The 13,709-nt window shown below is 46.4% G+C and overlaps 1 protein-coding gene across 1 annotated transcript in view; it reads left to right on the top strand.

Annotated features, from left to right (window-relative positions):
• Positions 1 to 10,325: 10,325 nt before the first annotated feature.
• The window catches only part of ACVR1B (activin A receptor type 1B), a 43,146-nt gene continuing 39,762 nt past the window's right edge, over positions 10,326 to 13,709 (top strand). The window contains exon 1 of the mRNA XM_066353754.1: positions 10,326 to 11,752. Within this exon, the coding sequence (XP_066209851.1) occupies positions 11,662 to 11,752 (91 nt within the window). The 5' untranslated portion in view covers positions 10,326 to 11,661. The remainder of the gene's footprint in view (positions 11,753 to 13,709) is intronic.

The raw sequence follows: 13,709 nt of genomic DNA, 5'->3' as shown, positions 1-13,709 counted from the left end.
TATTCTTCTCTGGGCCAAGGCTATTCCCTGTTTCTCTGGGTTTTGTTCACGTGCCCTCATCTACCCTGGGTTCTGGCCACCACTCACTACTTTTTCCTGTATCTTTGAGCAACTCTTAGCTCAGAGTTGCAGTCTCCCCTTCTTACTAAAGCAACAAACAAAGGAAACACTTCTCTGATTGTGTGTCCCTCTGGAAGTCCCCTTTTCTCTTTTTCTCCTGTCCAGTCTGGAAATCTGTATTTTTAATTAGATTATTTAGCCTACTTATATTTATTATCATCATGGATATATTTGAATTTATTTTCACCGACTTATTTTGTGCTTTCCATTTATTCCACCTTAATATCCTTTTCCTTTCTTTTCTTGCTTCCTTTTGGATTATTATTTTTTTTATTTAAGATTTTATTTATTTATTTTAGAGAGGAGAGAGAGAGAGAGAAAGGGAGAGGAGCAGGAAGCATCAACTCCCATATGTGCCTTGACCAGGCAAACCCAGAGTTTCGAACCAGTGACCTCAGCATTCCAGGTTGACGCTTTATCCCCTGTGCCACCACAGGTCAAGCTGAATTATTTTTATCTCATTCTTATTTCCTTCTTTCTCTCATCCTGAAAGTTATATACTCTGTTTTTCTTCTATTAGTGAACGTCTAACAATTAACAAAGTACACATGAATTCATGTATAACTTATTTATTTATTTATTTTTCATTTTTCTGAAGCTGGAAACAGGGAGAGACAGTCAGACAGACTCCCGCATGCGCCCGACCGGGATCCACCCGGCACGCCCACCATGGGGCGGCGCTCTGCCCACCAGGGGGCGATGCTCTGCCCATCCTGGGCGTCGCCATATTGCGACCAGAGCCACTCTAGCGCCTGGGGCAGAGGCCGAGGAGCCATCCCCAGCTCCCGGGCCATCTTTGCTCCAATGGAGCCTTGGCTGCGGGAGGGGAAGAGAGAGACAGAGAGGAAAGCGCGGCGGAGGGGTGGAGAAGCAAATGGGCGCTTCTCCTGTGTGCCCTGGCCGGGAATCGAACCCAGGTCCTCCGCACGCTAGGCCGACGCTCATGTATAACTTAAACATTTTAATTAAGCTCTGACTTTTGAAAGACATTTCCTGGCCCTGGCCGGTTGGCTCAGTGGTAGAGTGTCGGCCTGGCGTGCAGGAGTCCCGGGTTCAATTCCCGGCCAGGGCACACAGGAGAAGCACCCATCTGCTTCTCCACCCCTCCCCCTCTCCTTCCTCTCTGTCTCTCTCTTCCCCTCCTGCAGCCAAGGCTCCATTGCAGCAAAGTTGGCCCGGGCGCTGAGGATGGCTCGATGGCCTCTGCCTCAGGCGCTAGAATGGCCTTGGTTGCAATAGAGCAACACCCCACCCAGATGGGCAGAGCATTGCCCCCTGGTGGGCATGCCGGGTGGACCCCAGTGGGGCGCATGTGGGAGTCTGTCTGACTGCCTCCCCGTTTCCAACTTCAGAAAAATACAAAAAGAAAAAGAAAAAAAAAAAAGAAAAAAGAAAGACATTTCCTGTGAGTATACAATTCTAAATTAACTGTTATTTTTTGGCTTTGGATTTAACTGTGTCGATTATATTTCTTAGAATTTTGTCTATGAGAATTTCTTGTAGCCTGAGTTAAACAAGAGTTCCTCTAGCGAGGATTTGTTCCTTTCCTTCCAGGTCCAGCCAGGGGCTACTACCAGGCCAGGACCACTTGAATCTAAATAGTGTGTAGTATTTTAGGCCACCCAGGTAGGGTGAATGTGGAATGAAATTGGTAATTCATGAAGGCCAGTTTGGAGTTATAAATCCTCAAGGAAGATTTTCCCCCATTCTCACTCAGAGTCAAGGTTCAAGTCAGAAAATTTCCCTTACAGTCTTCTGGAGGAGTGTTCCTATTATTTCCCCTGGTGGGTCACTTATTAGACTGCCCAGCTTGGCCAGATCTAGGTTATGTATCTTGTTCCCTGCATCCAGCTTGCTGTATAAAATCAAAATTCCAGTTCACCTAGCATACAAGTGTTCTCAAGGGGAAAGCCAGCTTTGGTGCTCTGCTTTTCTCTCTTGGTTCCTCAGATTTTTTTTGTTTTTCCTTTTTGACAGAGACAGAGAAATTCAGAGAGGGACAGATAGGGTCAGACAGACAGGAAAGAGAGAGAGATGAGAAGCATCAATTCTTCGTTGCAGCTCCTTAATTGTTCATTGATTGCTTTCTCATATGTGCCTTGACCTGGGGGGCTACAGCAGAGCGAGTGACGCCTTGCTCAAGCCAGCGACCTTGGGCTCAAGCCTGCGACCTCGAGGTTTTGAACCTGGGTCCTCTGCATTCGATGCTCTATCTACTGCGCCACTGCCTGGTGAGGCTGTTCCTCAGTTTTGACTTGCGTATTCTTCACTTTCTTGCTAGTTTAACCAGCATTTTGAATTGTTTCCTCATCAGATTTTCTCAGGACATCTGGTCCATCATTCTGGAACAAATCTACATCTCCCCTTTACATCACAGCTAAGCTCTTTTAAAGAATAGATGATGTTTAGTCTTTCTAAGCCTTGGCCTCTCATTCACTAGTAGCCCCCTGAAGATAGGTCTCCACATCATCTTCCAGTGAACTGCTCAGGTAAACATGACCAATGGGTTTCAAGCCATCAAATCCTAGATACTCTTTGTTTCTCATCTCACTTGAACACATCTTAACATTAGATATGACTATTTCTTGAGACCTTCTCCTGCCTTGGTTTCCAAGGTTCTCCTCTATTTCTCTGACTGCTCCTTCTCTGTCTACTCCTTTCTGTGGTATTTCTGTACTTTTAGAATTTTCTCACTCCCCTGAGCTGTTTGAATAGCTATTACATGCTGCTAACTTCCAAATCCATAACTCCATTGCTCCAGGTACCTTCAGGAGGCCTTTGAAACTTAGTAAGCCCAGTGGGGAGCTTATTTTATTATCTTTCTGCCAAATCTGCTCTTGCTAATCAGCTAAATGGAGCCACCAAGCAGCCAGTCATTCAAGTCAGATTAGCCTGGAATCATTTTGGACCATCCCCATTTCCTCCTCACTTCCCCTATCCAATCAATCTTGTAGTTCTACCTCTTTAAAATCTCTTGAATCTAGCCTGACCAGGTGGTGGCGCAGTGGATAGAGCATTGGACTGGGATGTGTAGGAACCAGTCTCGAGACCCTGAGGTCTCCAGCTTGAGTGCGGGCTAATCTGGTTTGAGCAAGGCTCACCAGTTTGACCCCAAGGTCTCTGGCTTAAGCAAGGGGTCACTCGGTCTGCTGTAGCCCTCCGGTCAAGGCACATATGAGAAATCAATCAATGAACAACTAAGGAACCACAACAAAGAATTGATGTTTCTTATCTCTCTCCCTTCCTGTCTGTCTGTCCCTCTCTCTGACTCTCTCTGTCTCTGCCACACACACACAAAAACATCTCTTGAATCTATTTCTCTTTTCCATCTCCACTGCTGCTACCTAAGGTCAGGGCTTCCTCCTGTCTTGTCTGGACAACTAGAATTGTCTCTTTGGTCTCTTTACAACCAGTCTCACTTTCCTCCAACAATCTGCACCAAGTTCAAGGTCATTTGGTTCAGCAAAGTGGTCTCTCTATAACACAAATATGATCACTTTATCTCCTTGCTTGGTATTCTGAAGAGAAGTACACTTCTAAGTGTATTTCCATGTCTGTCTGTCTCTCCAACACTACTTTTCAGCTCCTCCCCCAGCCCTCTTTACCTTGCACTCCTTGGGTGTGCTGCTATTCTGCTCACAGGTCCCCTAAATGCCAAGCACTTGCATCTCAATATCTTGCTCATACCGCTCCCTGTGCCAGGAGCAATCTCCTGCCTTCCCTTACCCCATACAAGCTTGTCTATCTAGGAAACATTCTTTGATCTTCCAAGAGTCAGCTGTAGCATGGCCTGTTCCTGAAACCCTCCCCACCTCCTCAGCTTATCCCTGCAGAGTTGAATCACCCATGCCCTCCTAGATGTCCTCACTGATCCTTTACAGCAGGGGTAGTCAACCTTTTTATACCTACCGCCCACTTTTGTATCTCTGTTGGTAGTAAAATTTTCTAACCGCCCACCGGTTCCACAGTAATGGTGGTTTATAAAGTAGGGAAGTAACTTTACTTTATAAAATTTATAAAGCAGAGTTACAGCAAGTTAAAGCATATAATAATAATTACTGGCCCTGGCCAGTTGGCTCAGTGGTAGAGTGTCGGCCTGGCGTGCAGGAGTCCCGGGTTTGATTCCCGGCCAAGGCACACAGGAGAAGTGCCCATCTGCTTCTCCACCCCTCCCCCTCTCCTTCCTCTCTGTCTCTCTCTTCCCCTCCCAGCCAAGGCTCCACTGGAGCAAAGTCTGCCCAGGGCGCTAAGGATGGCTCTGTGGCCTCTGCTTCAGGGGCTAGAATGGCTCAGATTGCGGCAGAGCATCGCCCCCTGGTAGGCGTGCCGGTTGGATCCCGGTCAGGCGCATGCAGAAGTCTGTCTGACTGCCTCCCCGTTTCCAGCTTCAGAAAAAATTCAAAAAAAAAAAATTACTTACCACGTACTTTATGTCAGATTTTCGCTAAGTTTGGCAGAATAAATCATTAGAAAACAACTTACTATAGTTAAATCTATCTTTTTATTTATACTTTGGTTGCTCCACTACCATCCACCATGAAAGCTGGAATGCCACTAGTGGGCGGTAGGGACCAGGTTGACTACCACTGCTTTACAGGGTGTATGCTACAGTATCAGGGGTCGGGAACCTATGGTTTGCGAGCCAGATGTGGCTCTTTTGATGGCTGCATCTGGCTCGCACACAAATCTTTAATAAAAATAATAACGTTAAAAATATAAAACATTCGGCCTGACCTGTAGTGGCGCAGTGGATAAAGCGTCGACCTGGAAATGCTGAGGTCGCCGGTTCGAAACCCTGGGCTTGCCTGGTCAAGCCTGGAGTTGATGCTTCCAGCTCCTCCCCCCCCGTCTCTCCTCTCTCTCTCTCTCTCTCTCTCTGTGTCTCTTCCTCTCCTCTCTAAAATGAATAAATTAAAAATATATATATAAAACATTCTCATGTATTACAATCCATTCATTTCCTACCGCTCATGTTCATGGTTGTGGGTGGCTGGAGCCAATCACAGCTGTCTTCCAGGACAACACCAATTTTTTATTTTTTTTATTATTATTATTTTTTGTATTTTTCTGAAGTTGGAAACGAGGAGGCAATCAGACAGACTCCTGCATGTGCCCGACCGGGATCCACCCGGCATGCCCACCAGGGGGCGATGCTCTGCCCATCTGGGGCGTTGCTCTGTTGTGACCAGAGCCATTCTAGCGCCTGAGGCAGAGGCCATGGAGCCATCCTCAGCGCCCGGGCAAACTTTGCTCCAATGGAGCCTTGGCTGCAGGAGGGGAAGAGAGAGACAGAGAGGAAGGAGAGGGGGAGGGGTGGAGAAGCAGATGGGTGCTTCTCCTGTGTGCCCTGGCCGGGACTCCTGCACGCCAGGCTGACGCTCTACCACTGAGCCAACCAACCAGGGCCAACACCAAATTTTTATTGTGTGTAACATATATGGGTCGTTGTATGGCTTTCACGGAATTACATTTTAAAATATGTGGCGTTCATGGCTCTCTCAGTCAAAAAGTTTCCCGACCCCTGGTATATATAATACTTCATTGCTTTTTTTCATGCTTGTCTCTATTAGACTGTATGTTTCATGAGGGCAAGGACTATGTCTTATCTATGTTTATGTTGTTCCTGGGATATTGTAGGTGTTTAATAAGTGCCTGTACATGGATGACTCAAAATGAGCTATTGCTTTCTTGGGATTAATGACCCTGCTCCTTGCTCACCAAGGCAATTTGTGTTGAATTTCCCAGGAGGTGGAGTGTCTTGATGTGGTGCAAGCAACATGGCAGCTGTAACACCAGGTGGTGTAGTCAGTGGAGCTTGGGGAGTAAGACTTTTTCCTGGAAAAGTGAATTCTGAACAGTTTTAGGGAATCTCATGACAAAGGGACGGAGTAAGGCTGACAAGGAGTTCATAGATTGTGATATGGGTCCAGCCCTAAGATTAAAGAGGCTTACAGAAATGGACACTTTGCTGAGGACTTTACAGATGGTAGGGGAGCCAGGCTGCAGCAGGGAGCACAGGTAGATGGGTCAGTCTGTCCTCATGCAGTCTGGGACTTAAAAGGCAAGGTAGATGCATCACCTAGGAAAGCTCTGACTTGAGCAGATGCCTCAAACTTTCAGGAATAGGGTGTGAAGGATATAACTAATATCCTGCCCTCCCACCCTATCAAGTCTAATTTCCCACCTTCAGCTGGCTCTTTGAAGACCAGTCCCTGAAAAAGCGTGTGATGCTTCAACATCGAAGAAGTACAGAACCAGCAGGCTGTGGCTTTAACACTTAATTATATGTGAGCCTGGGCAAGTTGCTTAGCTTGTTTAGATCTCAGTTGCCTCACCCATAAACTGGGCACACCCTAACATGCCTAAACCACTTCACAGGATTGTAGTAAAGGTCAGATCATCATAATAAGAATAGTTATTCTTTTTATATCACATCCCATGTGTCAGAAACTATGCTAGGTGCTTTACGTACAATATCTTTATCTATCCTCACAACACCTCTAAGAGGTATAACTATTATCAGCTCAATTTTAAGGATAAGTGAATCAAGGTTTAGGGAGGTAAGATATCTTGCTAAAGTCAAATGCTAGCAAGTAGGCTGATTGAGGTGGCATTTGATCTGTGGGCCCAGTGGTCTGATTACCTGGGCTGTATATTCAGGTATGTGACTGACCTTGCAGTTTAGGGATAAAGCTACCACAGGTCCCCTCTGGGATCCTTTTTCTTTTTTTAAAGCAGGAGAGAAGCATCAACTTGTAGTTGCATCACTTTAGTTGTTCATTGATTGCTTCTCATATGTGCCTTGACCAGGGGGCTCAAGCTGAGCCAGTGACCCTTTGCTCAAGCCAGAGGTGGAGTTAATGGCAGGCACACTGGGCGCACGCTCTGGGCCCCGACATCTGAAGGCCCCAGAAAACCCCAACTTTACACTTTTTAAAAATATTTTCTTCTGCACCTGGTGCCTCAACCGACCTTAATCTGCATCTGGCTCAAGTCAGCAACCTTTGGGCTCAAACCAGTGACCATGGGATGATGTCCATGATCCCATGCCGAAACCAGCAACCCTGCGCTGAAGTTGGTGAGCCTGCACTCAAGCCAGATGAGCTCGTGCTCAAGGTGGTGACCTTGGGGTTTCAAACCTGGAACCTCAGTGTTGCAGGTTGACACTCTATCCACTGCACCACCACCAGTCATGTTTCTCTGGGACTCTTGGTCTTGCAATCACAGTGCTAGTACTTAGTAAGGTTTAGGAAAGTCCCTTCCCTGGGGCCTCAGAGATGTCCTTCTGAGGGGTCAGATTTCCCTTCCCAACCATAGAGGTTGGTGAATGTACTGTTGAATAGTATCCCCCAAATTTATGTCCACCCAGAACCTGTGAATATGATTTTATTGGAAAATTGGATATTTACAAATGTAATCAAGTTGAAATTACTTGGATTCATGCTGGATTAGGGTGGGCCCCAGTTCAGTGATGAGTGTCTTTATAAGAGAAAAATTTGGACAGAGATACAGACACAGAGGGAAGACAATCATGTGAAGACAAAGGCAGAGATTGAAGTCATGTTTTCATAAGCCAAAGAACACCAAGGATTCTGGGAAACACCAGAAACTGGAAGACACAAGAAATGATCCTTCTCTAGAGCCTTCAGAGAGAATATGGACCTACTGACACCTCAGTTTTAGATTTCTAGCCTCCAGAACTGTGAGAGAATATATTTGTTTTAAACCTTCCAGTTCATGGTTCTACAGCAGCCCTAGGAAATGAACACAGTCACCTAGTGCTGGGTCCACTGCAGCTAGGAACTCTAGGGGTGGGTGGAGCAGAGTTGGGAGACCAGTTTAATGGACTAGAGAAGGGAAGTGTCCATGGGGGCCGTGAGGAATGGCAGTATAAAAATAAGATGTTTACCTCTTGGTAAAAAAAAAAAAAAGATGTTTACTTATTTAGCTACACTGACCCATTTGTAGATAGTGCTTCTGTATGACTTTTCGTGTGTGTGAGTGTGTGTGTGTGTGTGTGTGTGTGTGTGTGTGTGTGTGTGTGTAGTGTGTCTGCAGTCTGTTTTTTTTGTTTTTTTTCTGGTGAGGACTTGCTTCTTCAGGTTGGTGACAATTTACAGGGTGAGGATTCCATTTGAGAAACTCCTCCTTTTACCCTTAGGTCATTGTATCCACCCCTAGATCTTAGACCAGTGGTTCTCAAAGTGTGAGCCAGGATGCACTGGTGCATCCTAGATTTCCAGGTACACCCTATAGTATTCCAGAGAAATATGTGCCTGTTGGGGACCAAAAGACCAACAGGGTTTTTGGAGTTTAGATTTTTGGGGGACAGAGGTGTGGGGAATTGGCTGTAAGCTGACAGTCTGCCCAACCCCTCCACCTCACTTACCTGATTAGGTTGCAAAAAGTTGTTAAGCTGTGGTGCTGGATTGTTTACACTACCCCCCATGTTCCCCAGAAAGACTAGAGGCAAGTTTCTTCTATCCTTTGTTTGGTGTAAAGTTAAGATGATATGTATGGTGGGGGTTTTCTGAACTCAACACAATTAGGAGTAAAAAGAGAGGAATTCTTCAATGTATTGACAATGAAATGAGAGTTTGCCTTTCAAATATATGCCCAAACATTGAAGAAATTGCTAGGACACATCAGGCTCATGTTTCTCATAAACACAAGAATGAAAAAACTTAACACATTCATGCAGGGACCTGCGGAATTTACTAAATCTTACTAAGAATGTAGCTATATATATAAAAAGATAACTTTTTGTCATTTTTAAATTTTTTAACCCCTCTTTTTTACAAATTTTAAAAAGCATAACTCAAAAAATGTAACATAAAAATGTTTTTTAATGTCAGAATAAATTTAATTTTGTCATATTTATTTCATTTAATTACCATATAAGCATGCTTGGACTTTATATTTTTTCTTTAATATTTGACTTATTATAACATATTTCTCAGAAATTTGTATATAGTGCACCTACAATTTTTGTAGGGTTTTAAGTGTGCCCCGACTTCAAAAAGTTTGAGAACCACTGTCTTTGACAATAAAACTGGGCTTAGAGAGGTTAAAAAAAAAACTAGTCCAAGTTTTCAAAGCCAGTAAGAAAAGGGGAATTCAGCCTGACCAGGCGGTGGTGCAGTGGATAGAGCGTCGGACTGGGATGCGGTGGACCCAGGTTTGAGACCTGAGGTCCACCAGCTTGAGCGTGGGCTCATCTGGTTTGAGCAAGGCTCACCTCAAGCAAGGGGTTACTCGGCCACAGTCAAGGCACATATGAGAGAGCAATCAATGAACAATTAAGGTGTTGCAACAAAAAACTGATGATTGATGCTTCTCATCTCTCTCTGTTCCTGTCTGTCTGTCTGTCTCTGTCACTGTAAAAAAAAAAAAAAGAAAGAAAAAGAAAAAAGAAAAGGGGAATTCAGATCCAGAACTCTGCCTTTTTCATAATCTCAAGCTATTTTTCAAGCTAAAGAAAGTGAACTCTTTTTAGAAAGACAGGTGATTTTATCTTTCAAAAGCATTTTCCCTAAATTTAAAGTAACACTTGCTTATTTGTAAAATATTTAGAAAATACTGAAATATATAAAAGAAAGTAAAAAATAATTCTAGTAATAACTACTGATAATATTTGGTAATTTTCTTCTGTTTTTTTTTCACATACAGATATTAATACTGTAAACAGTTTTGTATTTTGCTTTTTCATTTATCATTATCTTATTTATCATTATTATCATTCATTTAACATTTTCTCACTTCATTACTTTTTTTTTTTTCATTTTTTTCCGAAGCTGGAAACAGGGAGGCAGTCACACAGACTCCCGCATGCACCCGACCGGGATCCACCCGGCATGCCCACCAGGGGTCGATGTTCTGCCCCTCTGGGGGTCACTCTGTTGCATCCAGAGCCATTCTAGCGCCTGAGGCAGAGGCCACAGAGCCATCCCCAGCGCCCGGGCCATCTTTGCTCCAATGGAGCCTCGCTGTGGGAGGGGAAGAGAGAGACAGAGAGGAAGGAGAGGGGGAGGGGTGGAGAAGCAGATGGGCGCTTCTCCTGTGTGCCCTGGCCGGGAATCGAACCTGGGACTAATGCACGCCAGGCCGCCGCTCTACCACTGAGCCAACCGACCAGGGCCTCATTACTTTTTTTTAAAGATTTTTATTGATGTTTAGGGAGAGGAGAGAGAGAGAAAGGGTGGGCAGGGGAGAGCGGGAAGCATCAGCTGGTAGTAGTTGCTTCTGGCATGTGTCTTGATGGAGCCAGCTGGGCGTTTCAAACCGGGTACCTCAGCATTCCAAGTCGATGCTGTATCCACTGCGCCACCACAGGTCAGGCACTTTATTACTTTTTATAAACATAACTTTTAATTATTAAATAGTACTCATTATACGGACGAACCATTATTTCTTTTTTGTTTTCTATTATTATCTACTTAGGTTTCTAGCCTTTTACAATGATAAACATGCAACAGTTAAAACTTTTTGAAACATTTGTTCTCTGTCATTTCTTGAAGACAAATAGGGGATCAATGGGTATATTTTAGGGCATTTGATACATATAATGCCAAATTGTTTGCCAAAAGCGTTCTTACCTACGAGCAAAATGGGAGTGCCTCGCAAGCACCCTTCCTGAGATTGAGTACCATAATTAGAAAGCCTTAGTATGTTCTGAAAAGGGGCATCCTATGATTGATCAGAGGATTTCAGGGGGGAGACCAGTTAGCAGACTGTTGCAATGATCCTGCTGGGAAATGAGGGGGCTAGAGGCTAGGCCAGGGGATTCCAAACTATGGCCTGCGGGCCACATGCGGCCCCCTGAAGCCATTTATCCGCCCACCGCTCGTCTGGAAGGGGCAGCTATTTCATTGGTGGTCAGTGAGAGAAGCATAGTTCCCCCTGAAATACTGGTCAGTTTGACCTAAATTTACTTGTTTATTTTAAATACTGTATTTGTTCATGTTTTGTTTTTTTTACTTTAAAATAAGATATGTGCAGTGTGCATAGGGATTTGTTCATAGTTTTTTTATAGTCCGGCCTTCCAACGGTCTGAGGGACAGTGAACTGGACCCCTGTGTAAAAAGTTTGGGGACCCCTGGGCTAGGCAGTAGGGATTAAGGGAACCAGAAAAGGCAAGGGACTCACTCATAGAGCATTTCATGTGGGGTAGGGGTGGGTGTTGACAGATAACCTACCCCGGGAGAAGGGGAGTAGGGGAGGGCGAAAGTTGCGCGTTCTGCTTAGCCTTGTCAGCGCAGTGCCCTTACTCACCGGTGAGGGGGTCCCGGGGACCCCAGGGCGCGCCCCTCCCCTCCCACTCCTTTAACAGGGACACTCCCCTTTAAGGCGGGCGCCCGCGCACCCGGCCCCGCCCTTCGGGGGCGCGCACGAGGCCACGGCGCTGGCTCCCCGGGAGCGCACGTGCCGGAGCCCGGCGGAGGAGCGGGGCCGCGGGAGGAGGGGAGGCGCCGGGCGCGCGCGCGCGCGCGCGGGCGCGCTGGGCGCTGCTGGGCTGCGGCGGCGGTGGCGGCGGCGGTTACTATGGCGGAGTCGGCCGGAACCTCCTCCTTCTTCACCCTTGTCGTCCTTCTTCTCGCTGGCAGTGGTGGGTCCGGGCCCGGGGGGATCCAAGGTGAGTCCCGGTACGGGGAAGCGGGGGCCGGGATGGAGAGGGCCGGACGAGGGCGAGGCCTCGCGCCTCTGCGCCTGGGCTACAGCGCGCCCCTTCCTCACGCGCACAATATGGCCGGGCGGGGGGCGCGGAGGAGTCCGGGTGACGCACAGTGACTTCGCCCCGACCTCCTCAGCTCAGCCGCCCAGCCGCGACCGAGTTCACGCCGGGCCCTTGGGGACCCGAGCCCTCCTCTAGGTGGAGCTGGATTGAGGGAGCTCTCCGGGGGTCGCGCTCCCAGCATCCCCATGTTCCATAGAAGGGAGTGCAGGCTTCTTTCCCACAGTGTGGAAATCAAGATTCTGTCCCTCGGCTTGTCCAGGGGCGGGGGTCTTCATTCCCTCCCTGCAGATGCTCCTGGGGCATGCCTTTTCTCCCGCCAAGATTGTGGGGCTGCAGCGATGGGGTCTTTGCTTTCCGAGGTAGCCTGATGCTGAGAGTCCTCGCGCATCTCAGATGATAGGGGAAAGGGTCTCGAACCTTTCCCTTAGGTCCTGCACTCGGGGCATCTCTTCCCCTCCCTCTCCTTCCTCCCTCGTGTTCTGGGGAAGGGAGTCACATTTCCCCTTAACTCCGTACCTTGAGTTCCGTGGGGCAAAACCCCTACCTCCAATATACATGCCCTGTGGAAGCTCTTTGGAGGAAGTGGGACGAAGAGACCCCTCGACCGTTTTTGGAGTTTGCCTTTGGACTCTCTCTAACCCTAGGAAACCTAGTTCCAGAATGGTTAATCTACATCTAGGTGTATTTGCTTTCCATCTCTCCTCCCCCACCCCTCCCCAGGGGGCCCATTCAGTTGCTCACTGGTGGATGCCTTTCAGGTGAAACCCTAGAGCCCGCCTCCAACCCCCAGTATTTAAAGATCTCACCACTGGACTGTATCCCTGGCCCTTCGTCAGTAATTACTTACCTTCCCACACCACCCCTCTTGCCCGTCTTTCCCCCACACATTCCCCCACCCTCTCACACCCCTTACCTTCCAACCCCCACAGCCTTCCCAACTATAGAGGTGGGGTGCCTTTCTGTGACACCCTAACTGTGTTATTTATGAGGCTTTGTAGGGCTGAGAAGAGCAAGTGAAACCCTAAAATATTTAATTTAAGGGAGTAGTCTCCAATATGTTTTGGCATTGGGGTCACAGGTGAAGGTTATATTTGGCAGTTATACTGAAGTGATTGTTGACCCAGCGATGAATCTGGGAGAGACTCTCAGGATATATATGCTCCCGTGTACAAAGCCTGCTGCTTTGACTTCTTAGCAGCCCCTCGCTGTCCAGCAATGGGAGGTTAAGTGTGTGTGTTCTGTGACTCTCCTCTCCACTAAAAATAATGATTCTCAGGTGGGTTCAGGATCCTTTAATAAATCAGACAATCAAGAAAAGACATCATCCTACTTTGAAGTCTCAAAAACAGGTTCATTATCTCCAGCTTTGATATTTGTTTCCAGTGGTGTAGCCTGTGGGTCTTTGTTCACTGGCTAATACTTCTGTTAAGCATCTCATGTTTGCCCTTGGGTCTCGCTGCTAATACACCATGGTTCTTATCAACACAATGAAGGTGTGTGAACATAGTGTGACATTTGTGGTAAGGTCATGGTTTTCATGAATAATGTTTGCTGGACCTTATTGTAGACCATATTTTTGGAAAGTGTAATAAAATGTTATTTCTCTAGTAGGGTAGTAAATAAGGAGACTTGGTCTTCAGGTTTAGCGTTTGATATGTGTATGAATAAATCTTTACATTTCTTCCATAGTAATTTTTATCCTGCCCCTACTGTATGCAAGATTTTTACCAGCCGTTTCCCTGTTAACTTAGTGTAGTGTCTGTGGGGCTTTTCTTGTTAGCTTAGTTAAGAATGTTTAATTGATAATCCAACTGGTTCTGAATGGGGCAGAGTTCATTTTTTTTTTTTTTTTTTT

The sequence above is a fragment of the Saccopteryx leptura genome, chromosome 1, assembly GCF_036850995.1.
Source record: "Saccopteryx leptura isolate mSacLep1 chromosome 1, mSacLep1_pri_phased_curated, whole genome shotgun sequence".
Lineage (NCBI taxonomy): Eukaryota > Metazoa > Chordata > Mammalia > Chiroptera > Emballonuridae > Saccopteryx > Saccopteryx leptura.
This window is presented reverse-complemented; position numbering and strand designations above follow the sequence as displayed.